The 23,028-nt window shown below is 44.3% G+C and overlaps 1 protein-coding gene across 1 annotated transcript in view; it reads right to left on the reverse strand.

Moving 5' to 3' along the window:
• CPO (carboxypeptidase O) overlaps nucleotides 1-23,028 on the reverse strand; it is a 174,280-nt gene that overhangs the window by 58,322 nt on the left and 92,930 nt on the right. Inside the window, exon 4 of the mRNA XM_086954077.1 lies at nucleotides 13,036-13,126. Within this exon, the coding sequence (XP_086810203.1) occupies nucleotides 13,036-13,126 (91 nt within the window). The remainder of the gene's footprint in view (nucleotides 1-13,035; nucleotides 13,127-23,028) is intronic.

Below are 23,028 nucleotides of genomic sequence, written 5' to 3' on the forward strand. Positions count from 1 at the left end.
GCGGGAGGAGAAAATGCAGAGAGAGGTTTGAGTACTGTGTGTGGTGAAGTTAGGTAGACTAGCATTGGCATAGCCAATCGGTCTCGCCTTTGGGATCTTATGTGTTTAGCCAGAACTTTTGACTATGTTGTAGAGCATTGTGGCTGCTGTGCATTATGTTGAAAAGTTATCATAAAGTGTTAAGCATTTTTGTTACCTTTATATAAATTAAGACGACGTTATATACAACTGAACAACCTGATTAAACAAAGATTTTAACATAAAAAATGTCTTCTAGTTTTTTTGAACTTGAACTGCTGGCAACTTCTTCCTGCCTGTTCTCATGCTTGTTTGTTATAATTTATTATGGGGAGCAGGACATAACTAACGGGGGAGTGGAGGTTGGAAAATAGTAATTTAATTAGAACATGAGCAGCGGAAGGACACTAGGGGAGAATGAACAGATGCCAGATTCCAAGAGCAGACTAAAGTGATGCTTAGGTGGTGTGCTTATGCAAAATGGTGGTGGTGAATGATGTTTGATGCACAGGTGGGGACACTATATGGTGTGGATTGGAGGTACATTGTGGATTGTGGAGTTGTGGAGTCGAAATATGTTGTTTGGTGAGTAATTATGCAGTGTGTATTGGAAATGTGTGGAGTTGAATTGTGTGGCCTGGAACTGTGGTGTTAAGTGAAATTATGCTTAGTGAAATTGTGTCATGATGTGGAGTGAATTTATGTTGATTGGTGGTATGTGGTATAGAGTAGTAGCCAAGTGGATGCATTCCTCATGTCTCAGACTCAACGGGGAGAAGACGGAGATTATGCTACTGGGCAATTCCGCACCGACCATTCTGGTTCCCATCTGGCCCGCCTGTCTTGGTGCTCCTCCCTTGCCGAAACCCCACATCAAAAGCCTCGGAGTCTAGCTTGATAAAGCATTGGATTTTTCTGTGCAGGCCACTAAAACTGCTTCCACCTGCATTGGTCTGTTGAGAATGCTCCGGAAGATTCTCCCATTGCTTCCTTTCCAGGCGAGGAGAATCATGGTTCAGGCCTTGATACTCTCCCGCCTGGATTATGGAAATGCATTATATCTGGGAGCCCCGGCAGCAGTGATCAACAGACTCCAAGTTACGCAAAACTGTGCTGCTCGACTCTTGTTTGGCATCCCTCGCGGGCAATCAGCAAGGAAGGCCTTGAAAGAACTCCACTGGCTCCCAATAGCTGCCAGAATGCACTTTAAAGCTATGTGCATTGTGCACAAAGCTTTTCACCGAACAGGTCCAGCCATCCTGCGCCCTTTGGTCGTACCTTACATTCCATCGAGAACCCTTCGTTCCAGCGTCCTTCATCTTGCCACGACAACTAAAGTCAATAAGGCTCGCTGGGGAGGCCGGGCGTTTTCACACTTAGCAGCTAAGATGTGGAATTCGCTCCCGCCGAATATGCGGGAAATCAGCAATCTGTTGGTCTTTAGGAAGACATTAAAAACGTACCTGTTCGCCAAAATGTGTTAACCTTGCTATCTGCTCACCACACTATTCAGTTCAAGCGCTGCGAGGCCTTAGGGTATGTGCGCGCTATATAAATATAATTTTTCATTTCATTTCATTTTCAGAGTGCATTTATGTGGACTGTATTTATGTTGCATTGAGTACAGTGCAATTATGTGGCATGTAATTAAGTGGCACTGAGTGGTGCTATGTAGAGTGTATTTATATTGCATTGAGTAGAGTGTTATTACGTGGCGTCTAATTATGTGCCGCAGTGGTATTATATATTGTGCATTTATGTTGCATTTAATAGAGTGTAATTCTGTGACGTGTAATTATGTGGCACTGAGTGGTATTATGTTGAGTCTATTTATGTTGCATTGAGTAGAGTGTAAATATGCAGCATGTAATTACGTGGCAGTGAGTGGTATTATATGGAGTGGATTTATTTTGCATTGAGTTGAGTTCTATTATGTGGCATGTAATTATGTGACACTGAGTGGTAATATGTGGAGTGTATTTAAGTTGCATTGAGTAGAGTGTAATTATGTGATTTGTAATTATGTGGTATGTGGGGTGTATTTGTTGCATTGAGTAGAGTGTAATTATGTGGCATGTTATTATGTCACACTGAGCAGTATTATGTGCAGTGCATTTATGTTGCATTGGGTACAGGGTAATTATGAGGCGTGTAATTATGTGGCACAGTGTCATTATTTGGAGTGTATTTATGTCGCATTGAATAGAGTGTTATTATGTGACATGTAATTATGTGGTACTGAGTAGTATTATGTGGATTGTATTTATGTTGCATTGAGTAGAGTGTAATTATGTGGTGTTCAATTGTGTGGCACTGAGTGGCATTATTTGGAGTGTATTTATGTTGCATTGAAAAGAGTGTCAATATGTGACATGTAATTGTGTGGTACTGAGTGGTATTATGTGGAGTGTATTTATGTTGCATTGAGTAGAGTGTAATTATGTGGTGTGTAATTATGTGGCACTGAGTGGTATTATTTGAAGTGTATGTTGCATTACGTGCAGTGTAATTATGTAGCATATAGAGTGTAAGTATCAGGCATGTAATTACATGGCACTGAGTGGTATTATGTGGAGTGTATTAATGTTGCATTGAGTACAGTGTCATTATGTGGTGTGTAATTATGTGGCACAGTGTTATTATGTGAAGTGTATTTATGTTGCATTGAATAGAGTGTAATTATGTGACGTGTAATTATGTGGTACTGAGTGACATTGTGTGGAGTGTATTTATGTTGCATTGAGTGCAGTGTAATTATGTAGCATATAATTATGTGGCAGTGTATGGTATTATGTGGAGTGTATTTATGTTGCATTGAGTAGAATGTAAGTATGAGACATGTAATTATGTGGCACTGAGTGGTATTATGGGGAGTCTATGTTGTATTCAGTAGAGTGTAATTATGTGGCACTGAGTGGTATTATTTGGAGTGTTTGTTGCATTAAGTGCAGTGTAATTATGCAGCATATATTCATGTGCCACTGTGTGGTAATATGTGGAGTGTTTTTATATTGCATTAAGTAGAATGTAAGTATGTGGTGTGTAATTATATGGCACTGAGTGGTACTATGTGGATTTTATTTATGTTGCATTGAGTAGAGTGTAATTATGTGGCATGTAATAATGTGGCACTGAGTGGTATTATGGGGAGTGTATGTTGTATTCAGTACAGTGTAATTATGTGGCGTGTTATTATGTGGCACTGAGTGGTATTTTGTGGAGTGTATGTTGCATTCAGTAGAGTGTGGTTATGTGATGTGTAATTTTGCGGCACTGAGTGGTATTTGGAGTGTATGTTGCATTGAGTGCAGTGCAATTTTGTAGCATATAATTATGTGGCACTGTGTGGTATTATGTGGAGTGTATTTATGTTGCATTGAAGTGGAGAAGTGTGGCTCACTGGTTAGAGCAGGCAGACCCTGAAGCAGAGGTCAGACCCGGGACCAGGGTTCAATTCCCGACACGGCAGGGTCTTGAGCTCAAATGTCCATGGACTCGATAATTCTCGCTTCGGTGCCTGACCTAATCATGGGTTCACACTCTGCAACTCTGGGCATTAAGCTTGCTTAATCTCCACAACGGCCCCCCTGCGGCGGGATGCCTGGCTTTCACCTTGGGGATGCCCTGTCGGGGCTATCTCACAGGGAAAAGCCAGGACGGGTTCCCAAGGCAAGCGCGGAGATACCCCTTCGGGGGTCGATTCAGGCGCTATATAAGAAACATAATAATAATAATAATAATTGAATAGAATGTAAGTATGAGACATGTAATTATGTGGCACTGAGTGGTATTATGGGGAGTCAATGTTGTATTCAGTAGAGTGTAATTATGCACTGAGTGGTATTATTTGGAGTGTTTGTTTCATTGAGTGCAGAGTAATTATGTAGCATATAATTATGTGGAACTGAGTGGTATTGTGTGGAGTGTATGTTACATTCAGTAGAGTGTAATTATGTGGTGTATAATTATGCGGCACTGAGTGGTATTTAGAGTGTATGTATCATTGAGTGAAGTTAACTATGTAGCATATACTTATGTGGCACTGTGTGGTATTATGTGGAGTGTATTTATGTTGCATTGAGTAGAGTGTAATTATGTGGCCTGTAATTATATGGCACTGAGTGGTATTTTGTGGAGTGTATTTATGTTGCATTGAGTAGAGTGTAATTATGTGATGTGCAACTATGTCACACTGAGTGGTATGTTTTGTGGTGTATTTATGTTGTATTGAGTAGAGTGTAATTATGTGGCATGTAATTATGTGGCACAGTGGTATTATATGGAGTGTATTTATGTGGTATCGAATAGAGTGTAATTATGTGACTTGTAATTATGTGGTACTGAGTGGTAGTATGTTGAGTGTATTTCTGTTGCATTGAGTAGAGTGTAAATATGAGGTGTGTAGTTATGTGGCACTGGGTGGTATTATATGGAGTGTATTTATGTTGCATTGAGTAGAGTGTGATTATTATAATTGTATATATAAAAATATATCAGCAGTGCAATTGTTATATTTGTTCCGATGTGAAAGGCTCTATACTTATTTGGTTTTTAGCATACTATTCTTCTTTTCAATAACCATGTTTCTTGCAGCCTGAAGCAGGTAATTTCTATTTCATACAGCATTGCTGCTTCCCCGTCTTCAGTTTCCACGGTTTGCGTTAACACCGCATGCCACCAACCACATATCTGGGCCCGGCGATTATGAGAAGCAGCCCTTCTGAAACATTTTCATTAAGCGTAGGGGTCTGTGAAGCATGCAAAAGGGGTTCGCCTGAGTAACAAGTCCATGAGCTATAGATTATGTTGTCAACACTACACTTGAACACAAATTCAACAGTGAATGTGTGCTATGTAACCTGTGATAGTGGTGCTTACAAGAGGATTTGTAAAGGCGCATACAAACAGGCCATGTATGGCACCAGCCTCCACACAGTGCCTCAACAGTACACTGCAAACCCAGCCCTGTGATGAGAGAAGGTAGGTTTGCCTACATACTCCTTCTGCCCTGGAGCAGCTGCGTTACAGCAAGTCCCTGTAATAACGTCTTTATAATACATTCAATGAGTAGGTAACAAACACGTCACCAAGAGTGGGTGACTTTGCATCACATTTGACTAAGCTCAATTCTGATGGTATTTAAAAATTCCATATGAAATCTATAGTGGCATGTTAAGACATACACTTTTGACTACAGTTCCCCTTATTCCGTATTACCATCCAAAGTCTCTCAGAGAACAAAATGCAATTATAGAAACAAGCCTCAGCTTTGTTTCTGGTTTTGAGTTACGTGCGGGGATCTCATAGGGTACTTTCACACCACACCTTGACCTGACCAGACCGTGTCAGCTTGCAAGCGGCTCTACCCTCCAGCAGCAGTCTCTAAAGATTACCACCAAGCCACTTGTAACCAGGGCACAGGTGCTCCCACACACACCTTGCTGTTACTTCTTAGCCATCCAGCTGCTCTGACTTGGTTACTAATAGGGTTTAAATGTAGCCAGGCAGCCCATGTGAGAAATCACAATTGTCAGACTCCACAGAAATGTATACATTCTCGTACCTTGTGCCAAGTACCTGTGGTCCACCTCTCGCCTGGGCTGGGCTGGGCTAGGCAAGGCTGAACTAGGATTTTAAGGGACAGTGTGATGCAACACAGCGGTACAACAGTGCTGCAGTAAGATTGCTGCTATCCAGGCGCTGCAGATGAGCTAAGGGGTGCACGTGCTGTAGGATGCGGGGGTGTGGGCTGCGCGGCTACGTTGCCTGGTGGCAGCTCGAGGGGCTCTAGCTGCCCTATCCTGTTCTGGAGATGATGGCGACTTAAAATAGCCTTTGGGCTGGCCCGAGACCACAGGCAAGCAGACTGCAGGGTGCCTGGTTCTGCGCAAGCAGACAGCTAATACTACAGCCGATGACCTGGGGACTGCAAACAAGCTGCGGGCATACGGGGCCGCACGGGCTAATAGTGGCTTGTGCCAGCGAGCGGGCCTAGTCACCCCGTTACCCCCTAAATCAACAACCTCGAGGTGGGGCGAGGGCACAAACACTGCTGAACATTCCAGCGCCCTCCCAACCTCTGACACTGCCTCGACAAGGCTCTGCGATGCTCCTCCACAATGCTGCTCCGCTGCTTGCTGGTGCACGTGTACTTCAGCAGAGCGTCAAACACTTGTTTAAACAAAACATTAGTTACAGATAGCTTACTGGTGAACGGCCCACAAAACAAGCGCCAGGCTCTGATGCAATCAAGAAAAGCCAGCGCAGCACCATCTGTTTCCAATTAACGCGAAAGCGAGACACGGCGCGATAATTGAAAACAGATGGTGCTGATGCTCGCTCTCGTAAGCCGTAGGCCATGGGCGCATGCAAAAGTGGGACATGCACCTTTGAATTCACCATTGCCCAATTAAGTGCTGTCTTTCTTAGAAAGACGCATGCAAAGGCCAATAGCGTTGGAGCTAAAAAAAAACACACGCACGAATGTGGGGTCCCAGTTGGCAGCCCTTACAAAAAGCCTTGCAGAGCAGTGCATGTGCGCTGGCTCAGGCGAAACCTACAAAGGGGTGAGTGAGAAAGCATAAAGCCAGAAGGAGGTACAGATAGACAGATAGGAAGGTGGGGTAGGGAGGGGATTAGAGATAGATACAATGTAGAAATAGCGCAGAGATGTGGAGAAAGATGCAGAATGAAAAGAGTATATACAAAGCCAGGCTTATTCTAAAGAGGCAGAGAGAATAATCGTGAAAAAGAGGCACAAAGAATAGGGAGAGAGATGAGGTGTGGAGGGAAAAGCGATGAAGTAGAGAAAAAATGGTGTGGTAAGGTGCTCGAGGTGAAGTATCAAATGAAAGGTGAGGTTAATAAAAATGTAGAGAGTGAGAGACATTAAGGGAGAGAGTACTCAGAGGATATAGCCTTACGGCTAGAGCGATCAACCTCAACGCTGGGGAACTGGGTTCGAGTCTAGGCAACGATGCTCAACATCCTGTGAATCTGGGCAAATCACTTAATCTCCCTGTGCCTAACAAAAATGAATGTGTCCATCTGTAACGAAACTGGTTCTCATGTAAAGCGCTCTGATACCTGATCTCCTCGGGTCTAGTTTGTGCTATACAAAACTGTAAAAAAACAAAAAAAGGTAAGGTGAAGGATATAATGTAGAAGGAGAAGGGTGAGTTGGAGTAGAGAAGGAGGTGCAAAGAGAGAAAGAGGATGGATATTCATAAATAGAGAAAAAGCGTTATTAAAGAAGAGGTAATATAAAAGAGGCATGTGTGTGATAGAGGTGAGTTTTTGGGAGTGATTTAGAGAGGTAGTTTGAGGGAGGTGATGTAGAATAACATGATGTACAGAGTTTTCTTGGTGTGCCACATGCTAAGCCACTCTTCTTCTATTTTCTGGGGGATGAGATGCGTTAGGCTACTTTTTCCTCCTGGACTGCGATCCGAATATTGGTGTTGGTTTCCTTAGCCCACCTTGCTTTTTTCACTTCATGCTTCTTTTTCCTTCATATGAGGTACCCCCTTGCATCTGCTTCTTTTTTTTAAAGTTTATTTTGATACAGGTGTACCATCTGTAGCCTGGTTCCCTCTTGCACCCTGTTGATGAATTTTGGTGTTTGATCTCCGGGATTGTGTTTTTTAATGTAGTATAGTGAAGGCAGCGGAATGCCAATGGCAGGCGGGATCTGGCGTGAAAGCCTCTTACCAATCAATTTGTATAGGCAAACTGCCATAATAAGCATGTCATGGACAGGGCGCTGTGAAGGTTTCAAGTTCCATCTCAATTGCCCAAAGAAAGGGTGACCCCCAAGTAGGCACAGTTCCTCCTTGAACTTAACAGTATTCTTGAAAGGGGTCAATTGTCTCTTTAAGTGGGTCTTAATTAGAAGGAAAAAGATACAAAGGGCCCAAAAAACTCCTTGTCAATCTTGTTGCTCTTTAAACAAGCTTGGGATTATGCAGACGTAGATCAGAAAAGCACCAAACTCACAGAAAAGGATTTCAGTTACTGCAGGAAAAGATTGAACATCATCATGGAGTGAGAAACTCAGCTTTGAATTTTCTGGACTGACCACCATCTTTGAAAGGGCAATTCATAAGGCTTGACCAAAACCCTCTACTCTAACACAAAGGGGGTCATTATGATGGCGGGGGGACTTTGCCCTCCCGCCATCCTCGTTGTAATCGGGACCGCCCGCCATAAGGGCGGGGGTCCCGTGGGAAGTATTAGGATGTGCCCGCCACCGTGGCGAGCACATCCTGTATTTTTAGCATTTGCACAATCAAAGCGGCAGGCACCGCACGGTGCCTGCCGCTTTCATTATGCAAATGCAGGGGGGGGTACCACAGGTATCCCCGTGTGCACCCCCCTACTCTCCTTCACACTGGGGGCCCGCAGGGGGCCCCCAGAGTGAAGTCCGCATGCCGCCACGGAAAGGCAATGAAAAATGCCTATCAAAATATGGCTGGCGGTGTCTGATAGACACAGCCACCATATTATTCCATTTCCGCCCCGGCCGCAAGGCGACTCGGGCGGAAAAGCGGCGGACGGTCTTTCCGTCTGCCGAGGTCCACCCTGCCATACTAATATGGCGGGGAGAAAACTAGTGTGGATGTCGGGCGTATAGCCTCCGCCAGGCCTGCGGTGGCTACCGCCAGCCTGGCGGATGCAATCCGCCCGACATCGTAATGACCCCCAAAGTGTTGATACGAGAAAGAAGCCCATATTTAACCTCTTTCTTCTGATGCAGAACACTGCAGTCCCACAACCAGCCTTCTTGCCTGATGCTCCTCGAAGAACACCCCTCTGGACGATGAATGATGAATCACTCTGGTATGCCAGTATGCCTAAACATGCAATAAGTGCAGCGTCCTGAAACACGCTGCCTAAATGTACAATGAGAGCAACAGCTTCATCTGAAGGCTGGCCACCTCTGGTCAGGCCTGGGTGTGCATCTAACAAGGCATCATCCTGGTGCTGGACATTTTGAGTTTCTGAATCACTTTGGGTACAAGTGGAATGGGAGGGAGGAAGCACATCTCTCTTAGAGATAAATGTGTAAATATGGAATTCTCCAAAGGCTTTGGCTCGTGGAACCTGGGTGCAAAGCTTGGGCATTTTCCTTGTTACTGCTCCTGCAAACAGATCTACCTCTACAAACCCTTACTCAAACATCTTAGTGTATGCCTCACTTGGTTTATTTCCATAAATTCCATTGACTTGCTGTCAAGGGCGTATTGCATTACAGTACCTGGCACCACAAAGCATCTGTTCCAATAGTAGGAAATCTTGACTTAATTGTATCCCTATTTTCTGACATGATACATCTATGGCTGTAGTAATTCCTTGTTAATCATTGATAGGAAGATTTTCATATTGCTCAAAGTTCCATCATATAGATACGTCCAATGTTTGTTTTTTGAGTGGAGTCCAAGAGCGGCACACTATTGACAGGTCTATTTCTAGAGAGATGCTTTTGAGATGAATTACTTATGGTTTCGTTCCTAAAAAAGGAAGTGCTTCCATCATGTTTTGTCCATTCATCCACCTTTGTAATAATTCCTATCTTCTGAATTGGCAAACCTGTGTGTCCACCTGTCATTGTCTCCATTTTCAATGGTCATACAAACGTTGTTGAAGAAGTAAACATTGCTTACTTTTAGTCCTAGTACTCCATCCACATTATCTTGCTTGAATTCATAGACCTAGAACAAATCCTCTCAAGAATGGGATCATGGGCCATTAATCCCAAGACCATCCTCACTTTCCAAAGCTAATCTCAAGCCTTTAAAACTTCCCTGCCCACATGTTCTCTTGATGTGATACTTTTGGTCAGACGAGAGAGTTCTCAAGGAAAATTGGATAGTAAAGACTAATGATATCTCTCACTTTCCTGGGCAATAAAATAATCACCAGAAAAACTATGTGTCAAGATTAATTTTGAAGAGATGATTTATTTATTATTTGAAGAAGGAGGATGCATTAATTTGCACGGAGCAAAATTAAGTTCCGAAGGAGGAGAAGACTTTCCTAATAGGGGGAAACATTCTCTCTGTCTTCAAGAAATTGTGTTTTGGAAGCGATTTTCTTGCTCGACTCAAAGGCCACCAAGTAAACAAAGTAGTCTTTGAATGAGAAGAATTGCAAACAAGATTTTGCTAAATAAATTAAGAGAGTATTATATCTTTGTCTGTTGTTTATGTACTCTCTAGTTTGCCTTCTTACCTAAGATCTAGATGCTAAACCTTTCAAAGTTCATACACGAAACCACTAAATATACTTGACTACTCAGCCAACAGCAGACTGTACTCATAGCTTAAATTTTATTATTGTAAGTATGAGTTTAAAAACTTCCTGCATGCACAAACCAGAGCCAGCCATAGGCACCATACAAGATAAAGGACAAGCAAGTAGTGAAGTAATTATAGACTGTGTTGGAGAATCTTTCCAGGCATTCTGGAATGGAAAACGTGCTTTGGTGTGAGTTTTCTTTGGAGTCACAATGACAGGAGCAGATTCACATTCAACCATTAGTAAGGTCATTCTCAGGTGAAGGGATCTTAGGCTCTTACACTTTCATGAGGGATACACTTTCATGAGGGCTTTAGGATGAAAGGAATGAAGGAAACATATATAGATAAACCCCTGATCAGTTAATCAAAAGCTTACCCTCTTTAAGTTCTGTTCTAGAAATCTTGATGTGGTGTTTTTCTAATTTGTGTTTACTAATTTCATGAACACTCCATGTGAAGTGTTTTCTATTAGTGGTATATTTCTGTGATGACCTTGTCATTAAATAATACACTAATTTTCCTATAATAATATTCCAATTTCTTGGCGATTTCAAAACCCTGGAAGATATATTGCATTTGTTTGAATGTTTCTGTGGAACGAACTGTGCCAGATCCTTACAGCATCTCTTCAGAGGAACGGAACCTCACTCCTGACTACTTGTTCATAGATTGCATTTCTTTAGTCATACTGCTGTATTTGGTGTTGTCAGTGAGAAGTCATCTAGAGAGGACCTTAATCTAGCCCTTAGATCCAGCATATTGTGTGGCATGGCTTCTACTTTGATGTCCACATTCCCTTGATATACTGATTACGGGTACTGCAATCCATCAAAGACACGCCTATCCCAATGGCTGTCTCAGGAGTAGAAGTTTGGAACTGTGCACCTAGCATCATGTTTTTCTTCTGAGGTCAGACACAAGACTAAGAGGGGTGTGGAAGAGATGGTTAGCCTTTGTTATCAGCTACCAACTGTTCATGAGCTACAATTTAGCATATCATTCGCGTACTATATATCTGTGGTGTTTTGTGGTGGTGACAGTTATAGGAGAAATAAGTTTAAAGAGATCAATGGGAAAAATTATATTACATCATACTGATGTGGAATGCAATCCCCTCCGCAAACCACATCCCCTTAACTTTTCAGTGGTTCACAAGGATGCTCAGACATCTGGGTCTATTTATAGCAACATTTCATGGGTGAGATCAATGTTTTTGGTCAGGAGGAGGCCAGTAACTACGATCACAATTTGGTTTGGAGAATGGTTTCGCAACATAGGATCCACTAAACAGGAACTGGAGTTGTTCAGTTCATAAAGGGCCAGCAAATCAATTAGATGAAGTGCCATTGATAGCAGTGACCTATATTCTCTGCTAGAGGAAGAATCTCCAACAACGTTTCCACCAAATGCGTTTGCATACTCTACCATTATAGGTCAGGATAGCGTTGAGATATTTAAAATTCCGCCTTGCCCTTGGATCCCAAAAAGATGGCTCATTATGAGATTATTAACATGAATGTGGGTACACAATGGAGCAGAAAAGTAAATAATGGTGAAAACAATAGTCCACTTATTTGTACAAGTAATTGTTGATGAGCCATACCGATTGATAGGCCTAACAGAATCTCCTTCACCACCAAAAATCATAGCTCTCCTGTGACGTGGGGATTTATAAGGACCAATTGTGTAACCATTGTGCTGAGGTAAGACTGTAACATACAACATGCCATGTGAAGAAAATTATGCATTCAGATATTAAAACGAAGTGGTTACTGGAACAGGGGACTGATCATTCCACTTCTAACTAGTAATAGGCATATACCTGATTAGGGAGACCACCAAATTCAAGTACCAACCTGACGGAGTACCCTGTATCTAAAAACACAATGAATTGTTTAACAATATTGCCTCGGTTTAGGAAATAAATAGGTCAATGTGGTGAATCTGGAATAACATATAATTTCTAGAGAGTGCAACCCAGCATCCCCTCTGGAGTCTGAGAACATATAATATATACACAAAGCAGAATGCTATGTAAATACAGTGCCTGAACAACTCTAAAATATGGTAGAAATAAATAGACCTGCCCAAAGTCCTGTTAAAAAATGTTGTCATCATTTCCACAAACTATTACCTTTAGAAGTCCATTTTGTGTACAAATCAAATTTGGCATAGGATCACAGACTAAAGGCACTGGTAGTCGCATATCATTGAGCGCTGAAGTAAAAAATATATGTAGCCCCCTCAAGATCACTTCTAGACTTGGAGACTGAAAATATCAAAGTCACTATATATAATACAATTTAATCACCATGTATAGGAGTGCTCCGAAATAGTAAGCAGAATGACATAGTTTGCTGTAGTTGCACAAACTTGAATTTATCTAAAGTAATTGCTGCAAGGCTCACCTATAGGATATTCTACCAGAATATTGATAGCTTAAAATCGACCTGAGGAAATATGTGGCCAAAATATCGAGTACCACATTATCCTGAAGGTAAGTATATATTTGCTATTGTTAGTCAAGGTACGTAGATGCGGAGTTTAGAATAGTAAATCTATACTTTCTTATACTTACCTTCACCATATCGTGGTACTCGCTATTTAGAACACATAATATGTTGGTAGGTCGATATTTTTGTCCTCAATATTCTCACAATCAAACCCATTCACAGGGAAGACAGTTTGTTTTCTTGAATATTTTATGATTCCGACATACTGCCCCACTTGACATCAAAGTTGCGATTCAGGTCTGTCCCAAAGCATCTTCCCTTGTGTTGTGGTGCTGTTGATTTTCTCCACAGCCGGTCCTACGAAAAAAAATGCAAACAGTGACTTTCAGGGTGGCTTGTGCTCCCAAGAATTAACTGCATAATGCTTACATTTAATTTTTTAGTTGTTTAGTTATTTATAAAACACACGTTCTAAAAGAGTCTCTCGGCACAGTTCATTTAATGCAGGAAACTTGAAAGCGGACACTATGGGGTCGATTCCGATTCGGGAAAAAAACCGTCCGTACGATTTGTATCCAGAGCCCTCTCCGTACGAATCGTACCCGTCCGTCCGCGTCGTGTAGTACGATCCGTATTCGGTGAATCCGTCTGAATCGTCGCGATCCGTACGTATTGCAAGGCTGAAACCGTGAACCGTACGACTCGTACACATGCCGTACGACTCGTACACATGCCGTACGACCCGACGAGTACGATCCGGCCCGGGGTATGAGGACGCGATTCGTACGGTCCACGTCAGGTAAGGCGAGTCCTACGGAAAGAACACAAACACATACACACCGTACGGTTCGTACACCCCATGATCGCAGGGTTACGGTGCGTACCCCTGCGATCATGGGGTGTACGAGCCGTACCCCATGTACGATGGGTAGACCCATCGTACATGGGGTACGGCTCGTACACCCATCGTACATGGGGTACGGCTCGCACACCCATCGTACATGGGGTACAGCTCGTACACCCCATGATCGCAGGGGTACGCACCGGGGGCCGTTCCGTACCTGTTTTGGCGTGAACTCTGCTTTTATGGCTGTTTTCAGCTCCCGTAGAAAAAGGGTCGTACGGTGCATACCCGACACGTATCGTACTTGCTGGGTCGTAAAAACCAGCTGCGAACCGTACAGATGTCGCATACAGCGGGTTCCGAGGGAGAATCGTACGGAGATTAGAGTCGTACGGTCTCTGTACGACTCGTACGGAGTACGGCTCCTGGTACGAATCGTACTTCGTCGTACGTACAGGGGACGTTGCAGGGTACAATTCGTACAGGAAAAACGCTCTGAACGGCTATTCGGAGCGGTTTTTCCCGAATCGGAATCGGCCCCCAAGAGTCTGATTCATATGTTGGCCGAAAGGCTACTCTGTTGCAATGGTGACAAAGTGCCCTTCCCGCCAACCTCAAGGTCCGCCCACCTCTTTTAGAGATAGGCAGACCTTCAGTGAGTAGACAGCAGAAACTACTCCATCTCCGCAGCCTACACACACACCTCGGCTGGCCCATTGGAATACCGTACGTCTGAGTTCGACCACATCTCTGTGTATCAGATTTAGAGTGGACGGACACATGACAAGTTTTCACTGCCTGTCACTGACATGAATAACATAGGGATAAGGGGCTGTGAAGACTTTTAAATAAACTTCAATACATAGGAGAATACTGCCATGGCAAGGGGGTCAACTGTGTTTTTTAAATTTGCAAAATGAAAATCCCACTTTGGAATTTTCTTTTTGAAAAAAATGTGTGTTTGACGGACAGCTCCATCTTTCAAACTTACAAAGCATTTTGAGGTACCACCGTGACGGTAGTTCCTCGAAATATCCTCACCATGGTGGGAGTAAAGTACTCCACAATGGCAACTGTAATTATTTCATCCACATGAAAACACATGTTTTTATTGTTTTTCTAAATTTAAGGTGATCTCTTTGGGATTGCAGAGCTAAAGGAAGGTTATTTCAAGTAATGGCGCAGTGAATGTTCAAGGCTCTAAATCAACCTGTTTCTATGGCTAGAACATCATTTATACAATATTGATGAGAGGTAACTAAGTTATGTGGCCAAGAACATATGCACTGTAGTGCAGCTGGATTAGGAATATCTCTGACAAGGATTGCCATTTTGAGGACTATGCTTTGACAAGAGCCCTTAGCAAATATGATTTCAGCACAATGTTTTCTCATACTATGCTAAACAGGTTGACAATGCTACCCTTGTTTGTATTAATAGAAAATGAATGAAAGTCGTTTAAAAAAAAAAGAAAACATCATTTATACCATGGCTGGTGATGATTACTGTTTATCCTGTGTTAAGAGAGAAAACTGTATGACAATTTTTGAACAGAGGAGGGCTGCTATTTAGGGAATAAGGGATCATCTCCCAGGACCCAGGCAGGCTAATTCAAATTTGTTGTCCCCAGAGTAGGATTCTTTTTGTGGTATATCTGGAACAAGGACCCTTATGAGTACGTAGAATGCAGGAAATATAACTGGAAGCCAAGAATTACTATGCAACGATGTTACATGGCAGTCTTTTTTTTTTTATTAAAATGTAAATCCATATATAGAACAATATTTTATATTATGCTATCTAGAATAATAAATATATATAACAATATATAAAGGAAAGATTGAAAAAGTATATACAATCAAGTGTTAAAAACTAAATGATAACAAATACAAACATGTTAAGAAAGTAGAAAAGGATTCTATATCTGTTACATGGCAGTCTTAAGAAGTATATCATGATGCATCAAATCAACCAGTGTACTTTGGAAATATGGTTGTAGAGTTCAGTCCTTAAGACCAGGCACATTTAACTCAGATTTTGTTCTGAGGAAGGGCAAAGTATACAGAACTGTTATTGTTCATTGTAGGTAATAGTAACAAATCCTACGACCTCTGAATAACTGTGGAGCACAATGCAAGACATTGTATCATGATGGAGTAGGAGATATACTTAACAAACCGTATCAGCCAGAAGACCCTCATTCACACCTTTTTTGTGCAAGATATTGATCCCTCTCTCGGTTACAAGAGAAGGGAACAGAAGCAAAGTAAAAAGAGCACTTGTTAGGAGTCCACCAATATGCCTCAATTCCGTCTTTGTGAGACAATTCTTCACATGCAATCTTTGAATTTACTGTTGCTTGTGAATGACTGTTACAAGATTTAGGGAACAATTTTGTTTGGTGTGGACAAGGGAATTCTGATAAAAATCACCAACTTCCCTGTCCACACCACTTGCAGTTGATCCCTCCACCAGCCTCATTTAGGGGTGGGGGAATGTAGTGTTTAGTATCTATAAATTTTAGCCTGTTTGTATGATTTATTTCACAGTCCACTGTAGTGTGCGTATGGTGACTTTTGATGGCTTTCCCTTTGTCCTTTTTCACTTTTGTATGAGTGCACATGCACACCCATCTTCTCTATTATTATTTTTTAATATACTGTTTCTTGATTTTCAATTAAGTTGTACATCACAACAATATCTGGTGCGTTATGACGCATACAAACGCAGGCTCAAACCACGTCATCATGGAGAAAAAAAAGAATCCCCAACTCTCCACACCCCACCTCTTATGGTGATGAATTCACAAATTAAGAAGCTTGTGGCATGGCTTTGAATCTCTGTGCAGTAGACCAGATATGCAATACAATTTTCTGGTCCACAGCCCCTCTGGAGCAAAGTCGCACCGTTCCTGCACTTTTTATGTTGACTACTTATTATCCATGCACAATGTATTTTCATTCATGACACATTTCCGGACCCACTAGTGGCCGCCTCATCATCTCAGAGGTCCATCAGCATCTGCCTCCATGCTCTCAAGTCATCCTCCAAGTGCTCCTCACATCTCACATGCTGCATTATTACTTCCTCGGCCACTTCCCATTCAAGCACATCCCTTAGCCACTCAGCGTCTCCAGGGGGTGTGCACCCATCCATTTGATAGCAATCTGCCGTTTAGCCAGTACCAAACCCACCATCAGGAATTTGTGACTAAGTTTCTCCTTTGACTGGGCAGAAACCAGGCCCAGCAGTACCTCCCGTGGGTTACACAGGACCTTCCACCCCAGTGCCCTATTTAAGCTACACAAGATGTCTCCCCAGTAAGACATTTTAGGGAGCAATTCCACAACAAATGTCCGAAATCTGCTTCTGGGGTGCCACATCATGGGTGTCCGCTAGACTGATTGGGGTAGATGGCGTGTAAGATCTTGGGTGAAAGGTACGCCTGGTGCATGTAGTTATATTATATGAGTTTAAAGTGTGCATTTGAACTTACAGTTCACGCCCCTTATGCACTTTTCCGAGTCTTGCAGAGATGACCTCACCTATAACCCCCTTCCACTTGCCATTTACCCCAGAGACAATCTTCAGCAAATCCTTCCAAAGTGCCCAATATAGCTGCAATATTAACCGGCGACCTACGGACATGTCCAATAGTCTGGTCAGCATTTGTGAGGGTAATGATTTGTAAGGAAAATAGGGCCAAATCCCACGGGTTGTAGCTGATATTTTGGCGTAAGGCAGGTATTGTCATGTACCTAACGCAAATGAGTCAATCACATCTTCATGCGTGATAAACTGTCCACGAGATATAGATCTCCCAGGATGTGGCAGCTGCCATCCCACCACTTCTGCAGAGACATCACCTCTGTTATGGCTGCAAATGGCTTCAATGTCCAGAATCGGCATATTGCTCACGTTGGAGCACTCTCGTAACCACCTGTTCCCATATGTGGCTCACCTGTCATATCAGAAATGGTCTCGTCACCGGAACCTGTGCACCACACATGATTATCTCCGGAAGCGTGGAGTCTCCGTGCGTGCCTTTCAGAAGCCTCTTCTCCCAGTTGTCATCCTCGTCGAGACAATGGATCGCATATTGAAGGCGGGTCGCAAAGTAATAAAGTTCTAAACTGGAAAGTTCAATGTCTCGCAACTCTCATGTCTGCCTCAGCATGTCCAGACCTATTTGCTTCCATTCAGAGAACCACAGGAGTTCTAAGGACAAACTGTCCAACTCCTTGTCGTATTTCCTGGGGGTTTCAAATGGTGTGCCCTGCAGAATATATAAACACCGCAGCAGTACCAGCATCTTAACCAGTGAAACCCTGTCCATCAGTGAGTGAGAGGAAGGTCTCTCCAGAACCCCACTGACACACGTATGCCCTTTAATACTCTACCTATATTAAGATCCAAGAAGTGCTGTTTCCCATAGGCAATCCTGATACCTAGATATTGTATATTCTTGGAACTCCACGGCAGTCCAACCTGTGAGAGCATACCAGGGTTTACTGTAGACTGGCCACCTAACGGCAACAAGTGGGACTTATGAGGGCTAACATGCAGCTCCGACATCTCTTCGAGGGCCTTCAGAGCATCCAACAGAATCAGAGCTGAATCCTCTGGGTTACCCAGGTACACAAGGGCATCATCTGCATATCAATCAGGATTTATAAAGTGTGGCTAATCACCCAATAGGGTATCCAGGTGCTTGCTGGCCCCAGAGGCTTATTCGAGCAGCCAGGTCTTGAGGGCATTCGGAATTCCAGAAGTGAGGTGATGGGCAGAGGTGCTTGGGGAGGCTGTTCCAGGTATTTGCTGTGATGTGGGAGAAGACGCATCCTCCAAGCATGATTTGGCAGAAGCAATGAATATGGGCAGATCATAGTCTTCTTGATGGTCCGTGGAAGTTCAGGATGTGGTTGTGTAGAGCCTTATGTGCGTGGGTCAGCAGCTTGAATTAGTATCAGTTTCCTGAGACGGGGTGTGAGTGGGTTCATCTGGGAAAGCCGAGCATGAATCTAGCTGAAATCTCTGTAGAAGGTGTGTGGTGATTCCAACTTACAGGGCATTATCATAGTCCAGTCAACTGTTGATGAGGGCTTGTGTCATGGTGCGTCTCAGTTGTAGGGGTAGCCACTAGAAGATCTGACTTAGTATACGCAGAGTGAGGAAGTAGGCAGAGGAGACAACGTTGATCTGTGATTTCATGGTGAGCTTGTTGTTAATGATGAGTCCGAGGTTTCTGGCGTGGTTGGAGGGAGTGGGTGCGGTCCAAGGTCTTATGGCCACCAGGAGTCATTCCAGGTATTGCTGCTGTTGCCTTAAATTAGTACTTCTGTCTTTTCTGTGTTCAGCTACAGGTGGTTGTTCTTCATCCAGTCAGCGACTTTTGTCATGCATCTGTAGAAGTTGGTTCTGGTGGTGGTGGGGTAGTCAGTGAGTGAGAGGATGAGTTGGGTATCACCTGCATAGGAAATTATGTTGAGACCATAGGATCTGACGATGTTGCCCAGTGGGGTCATATATGCTTTGAAGAGTGTGGGAGTTAGGGATGAGCCTTGGGGGACACCACATGTGATCTCCTTGTGTTCAGAGGTGAAGGATTAGAGGTAGCAGGTGGATCCTCTGGGTTCTTCCAGTGAGGAAGGAGGTGATCCATCTGAGCGCATCCCCTTGGATGCCGATGTGGTGGAGTCTTTCGATCAGTGTGTGGTGGGATACAGTGTCAAAGGTTGCAGAGAGTTCAAGGAGGATCAAGGCTGCTGTGTCTCCTCGGTCCAGGAGGGTTAGGAGGGCTGCGATCAGGGCAGTTTTGGTGCTGTGATTGCTGCGGAGGCCAGATTGTGAGGTGTTGAGTAGCTTGTTCTGCTCCAGCTGTGTAATGAGTTTGTTGTTGATCTTTTCCAGTATGTTCACTGGGAATGGGAGCAGGAAGTTTGCTGGGATTGGCGGAGGATTTTTTGAGTAGTGGTCTGACTTCGGTGTGTTTCCAGGCGACGGGAAATGGTTGCAGTGGTGATAGAGGTGTTGAGTATGGTGGTTAGTTCCTGGCTGATCCTTTGGTTTCCGAGTTTGAAAATTTGCTGCGGACATGGGTCTGTGGGAGCTCCCGAGTGAATGGACTTCATGCTGGAGGTAGTGTCCTGGGTGGAAATGATATTCCACGTGGTCACCTTGTGGTTTGTGTCTGTTATGATGGTGGCGTATTTGTGGGAGAAAATCAATAGGTGTGAGTTGGGGTTCGAAGTTTCTGTATATGGGTGCAATCTCTTTGTGGAAAAAGTGAGAAAGATTGTCGCACAGCTCCTGTAACAATATGATGTTGTTTTCGCTGGCAGCACCCTGGTTGGAGAATTCCTTAACAATGTTGAAAAGTCCCTTGGTGTTGTTGGCGCTGGAGTTGATACGTGTGGCAATGGCTGTCTTCTTTGCTTTGCTCAGCAGACGGTGGTAGAGATGAGGGAGGTCTTGAAGACTACTGTGTTGGAGGTGTCCTTGCTGGTGTTCCATCTGCTCTCCAACTGTTTACTGTCTTGTTTGCTATTCTGAGTTCTCGGGTATACCAGCTGGCCTTTTAAAGGATCTTCTCTGGATGTTGCTCTTGATGTTGACGATGCTCTCTGCGCAATTGGTGATCCAGGTGGTTTAAGTTTTTCATTCCCTTTTTGAACTTGGTGGTGGGCGCAGGGTTGGAGGTGTTGAAGGCGTTCGCCTAGCAAGTCTCGGAAATTTTATTCCACCTCCGGTGGGGTGTGTGGGTCATCTTGGGGGATGATGAAGTGGATGATGGAGTGATCGGTTCATGTGAGATTAGTTACATGGCTGTATTTGACGCAGTTGCTGAGGGTGAAAATTGGGTCCAGCATGTATCCTGCGGTGTGTGTCGGGTTGTGGATGATCTGGGTCAATCTGAGGCTGCACATTCTGTTGAGGAGGTGTGCAATGTTTTTGTCATTGGAGTCATCGATGTGGAAAGTTAGGGCACCGAGGAAGATGTAGTTCTTGTAGTCTAAGGCTAGGGGCACAATGAAGTCTGCGATGGTCTTGCAGAAGCTGGAGTGCAGGCTTGGGGGTTGGTATGCGAGGGTGCCTCTGATTGTTGCCTTGTCATTCGTGTGGTGCTTGAAGTTGAGATGTTGCATGTTGGTGGTGGTGATGTCGGTGGTGGTGGTACACTGTATAGGCTCTTTGTGGATGATGGCTGTTCCTCCTCCTGGCTTGTTGTTGCGGTCCTGGTGAGTGGTTTTTTTATCCATCAGGGATTGTTGTGGCAATGTCTCGGGTGGATGTGGGGTTGAACCAGGTACTTCAGGTACAAGGGTGGCGATGAGGTCCCATAATTTACTGGAATGCTTGCATAGTGAGCATATGTTAAGGGCGTATGCAAGTTGGTGTTTTTGTTCAGGTGGTGTCTGACGTTTGTTCAGGGTGGGGCTGGTTGGTAGGCTGGTATGTGTGCAGTGGCAGGTGAAATGTTAGTGGGTGCAGGTGAAAGGCCCTACCATGGAGCGTGGGTCGGTTCGTGGCAGTGTTTGTTAAACCTTCTGGGGTTGAGGGTGTAGAGCTCGGCGATGGTGTATTTCGGGCAGCGGGAGGCCCTGGGGTGTGGCACTGGATGCGGTCCCGGCGTGTACAGGCTCAGACAGGTTTGTCTTTGGTGCACCAGTGGTTCGGTCATTATCCGGCCTGCATTAAGTAAATCCTGAGATGGGCAGGGCTTCTGTTGGTGGGAAGAACAGTGATTGGGAAAATCCAGTCGGGAAAACTCCAGCGAGTAAACTCAGTGACACTGCAGCTGCCCATATCAGTCTGGAACAAGCAGGAGCTGGAGGCCACAGGCAAGTGGCAAGTTAGGTGTCCAGGTGTCTATTGATGTGGTTGTGCAGCAGCCTGCATTAAGTAGGTACTGGGGTGGGCAGGGCCTCTGTTGGTGGGAAGAACGGTGAGTGAGAAAACCCGGTCAGGAAATCCCCAGCGGGAAAACCCATGCAGCACCGGTGTCACTGGAGCAGTCTGGAACAAGCAGGAAGTAGAAGCAAGTGGCAAGCTAAGTGTCCAGGTGCCTACTACCACATGTGTAGTTTCCCTCATCCTGATCTCCCAGGGCTTGAGTCTACGACGCAGCAGCGTTGCCAAAGGCTCTACTGTCAATGCGAACAACAGGGGCAACAAAGGACAGCCCTACCTTGTACCCCAACATAGTTGGAAGCTCGCAGACACCAGACTGCCCATCCGAACCCTAGCTTATGGCCCAGGGTTGAGTAGCCTAATCTACGAAATCTACTTGTGTCCAATACCCACCTTTTCCAGTACATGCCATAGGTACCCCCGTGTTACTGAATCGAACACTTGTTTGATATCTAGGAATGCCAATGTGTATGAACCCTCACGTAGGCTATGGGTATGGATAACATGGAACTATCTGCTTCTCTGTGGAATGAAGCCACATTGATTTTCATGTATCAGGGTCGGGAAATATGGAAGCAGCGGGACAGACAACATCTTACTCTGTATTTTTACATCTACATTCAGTAGTGACAGCCGCCTGTAGGACGTAACCTCCACCAGATCCTTGTCTGACTTCAATACCAGTACCACAAGGGCCTCATGCATGGTGTGTGGAAGACGTCCACCCTGGAGTGCCTCCTGGTACACCTCCAGAAGTCTATCAACCACCACACGGCAAACCTATGATAGAATTGAGCCAGCAGCCATCACCCCCTCTCCCCCCTACATTTTCACAGATTTCTGGAGCTGCAGCAAAGCAAGGACGTTTTCCTTTGTTATGTCCTTTTCGAGGGTCTCCATCTCCTCCGCTCCCAACATGGGAATGCTTAAATCTGCCAGGATCGCCGCCCCATTGCTATTTGGTCCAACCCCCCGTTCCACAAACACCCCCTCCAGGAGAACCCTGAACACTACATTTACGGCTGCCTGGGATTTAACTAATTTGCTAGTACTATCCTGCAAAGGCAATATTGGTTCCCAAGACTCCTGCTGTCTCACCAGACTTGAGACAGCTTTGCACCTGCCCTGTTCCCCTCCACATGTGGTTTCTTTTAGTATGCCGTATAAGTATGTTTTTTCACCCTATGCCAGTCATCTAAACATGTACTATGAGTACATCACCATTCCGCAAGTCTCCAGGGTTGGGAGGGGAGCACCCTCCCAACCCTGTGTCGAGCATGAAGATTCGCAACTGGCCAGGTCACAGACCATCTACTGCCACACACCACACGTGGTTTTTAGACAGACCCCTCTGAGCGCCACCTTCATCGCGCCCTAGTCATGGGCCCTGCTACTCGAACTATGCTAATTATCCTGGAAATAATGAGTTATGTCCACCTGCAGTGTAGCCACAAATGGTGGGTCTGTCAGCTCCTGAGCGTGCATGTGCGGCCCCTCACCAGGC

Source organism: Lissotriton vulgaris, chromosome 2_1, assembly GCF_964263255.1.
Source record: "Lissotriton vulgaris chromosome 2_1, aLisVul1.2, whole genome shotgun sequence".
Lineage (NCBI taxonomy): Eukaryota > Metazoa > Chordata > Amphibia > Caudata > Salamandridae > Lissotriton > Lissotriton vulgaris.